General features: G+C 46.0%; 1 protein-coding gene across 1 annotated transcript; it reads left to right on the top strand.

Moving 5' to 3' along the window:
• The first annotated feature begins 392 nt into the window (after positions 1-392).
• LOC575719 (QRFP-like peptide receptor) lies at positions 393-1,535 on the top strand. Its single transcript, XM_003730639.2, has one exon. The coding sequence runs from the start codon at positions 393-395 to the stop codon at positions 1,533-1,535; it is 1,143 nt and encodes a 380-aa protein (XP_003730687.2).
• Positions 1,536-1,784: the final 249 nt, after the last annotated feature.

The following is a 1,784-nucleotide window of genomic DNA, read 5'->3' as shown; positions in this document are numbered from 1 at the left end:
CAGGTGATTAAAATTGTTGCTCTTTTTACGAAGAAGTTCCCGGGGTCTGGACAATGATAGGTCGTTGTATCAGCACTCCCAAGCTGATCAGGGAGAACTTTATTTTTGGATACACATGATGAATAGATGTCTTACAGGTCAAAACGAGTTATATTAACGAGTCGTCATTATGAGCTTAGGTGATTGGTCTCGATACCCGGATTGTAAATATCTTTCACACGCGATACGAAATAAAATATCTTCTCTTATGAGAGACTAGTTCGAGACAAATTTAGCCCCTCCCCCCCCCCCTCCCCCCATAAAAAATATCATTGCTGCTGCGTTAATGTTTTGTTTTTCTTCTTCTATATTATCCAGACTCGTCGCACATCTCCAGGATAGGACCGGAAAAAATGACTCTTCTATCTCCAAACAGGATCGATCTATTGATTCTGCTCTTTGGTGTGGCATGGAGTAGCACCATCGCACAAGACATGGCTCTCAACACTACCCCTGAGAGTGATATGATGTCGACGTCTATATCATACTTCAACGAGTCCGTAAACGAGAGCGATGTCGAGACGGGTTCATCAGGTTGGGCCTGGTACCCATTCACTTGGACCTGGTGGCTCATCGTCCAAACCATCCTGGCCATCCTGGGCGTCATAGGAAACGGCATCGTGGTGGTTGTCATCTACCAACGCTATTACTCAATACGCTCCACCGACATCCTAATCGGGGCTCTCGCCATCAGTGACCTCCTGACATCCATCTTCTTATTCCCGATCCCTTGGGCGAAGAAGGTTCCTGATAACATCCTGGGACGTCTTTACTGCAAGCTCCTGTACCCTTCGTTCTTCCTATGGTTCTGCATCACAGCAGCTACCTACCTCCTGGTGGGAATCTGCATTGAGCGCTATGTGGCCATCGTCTATCCTCTATACTTCAACCGAGTCAGCAGTAAACGGAAGACCACCACCTTTGTTCTTGGCTTGTGGCTGTTCAGCTTTCTCCTGGTGGTCTACACCCTCTTCATCTTCATCTATGACGAAAGCATTGGTTACTGCGCTGGCATCATCAAGACCGAGCTGGGCCGGGTTGTCCAAGCCTACTATGCCATCTCAATCCGGCTGATCATTCCTGTAGCGATCATGTTAGTCACCCAGATCCTCATCGCTAGGTCTCTTCACATCCAGGCTAAGCGGTTCCAGGGAATGGTCAACAGCGGTAAGGGTGACTCGAACCAGTCATTCCACGTCGTCGCTCGGAACCGCATCGTCAAGATGATGCTGATTGTTGTCTTGGTATACGTCGTGACTTGGTGTCCTAACCAAATAGCCTATCTCTGCTTCAATCTCGGATACATCAGCTCATCCTACAGAGGAAGTTCTCTGCATCGGATCCTTACCTTGGTAGGTTTCCTCAACTCCTGCGCCAACCCCTTCATCTATGCTGCAAGAAACCCTGAGTTCAGGTCAGCAGTTATGAACATATTCCTGTGCTCTAAACAAAAGGATGAAGCTGTATTCAGTGGATCAGGCAGAAACACAAAATAAACCAAATACTATCCCTCGAAATCAGTACCCGATGCCTGATAACATTATAAATAACCTCAGCATGGTTCTGAAAGATGTGCAATTTTTAATCCTTTGTAATGTGGTCCTACATTATACTGTACTTTGGTCTTTACGCTCTTTAGTCCTACTTTCCATTCGTCCGATATTTCATCGGTTCTGCATAGTTACCTTTAAATCAATTAGATGTGCATCTCATTGCTACTACTAGATTCCATTGGTATTAGATCA

Source organism: Strongylocentrotus purpuratus, unplaced genomic scaffold, assembly GCF_000002235.5.
Source record: "Strongylocentrotus purpuratus isolate Spur 01 unplaced genomic scaffold, Spur_5.0 spur5_scaffold_16, whole genome shotgun sequence".
Taxonomy (NCBI): Eukaryota; Metazoa; Echinodermata; class Echinoidea; order Camarodonta; family Strongylocentrotidae; genus Strongylocentrotus; species Strongylocentrotus purpuratus.
This window is presented reverse-complemented; position numbering and strand designations above follow the sequence as displayed.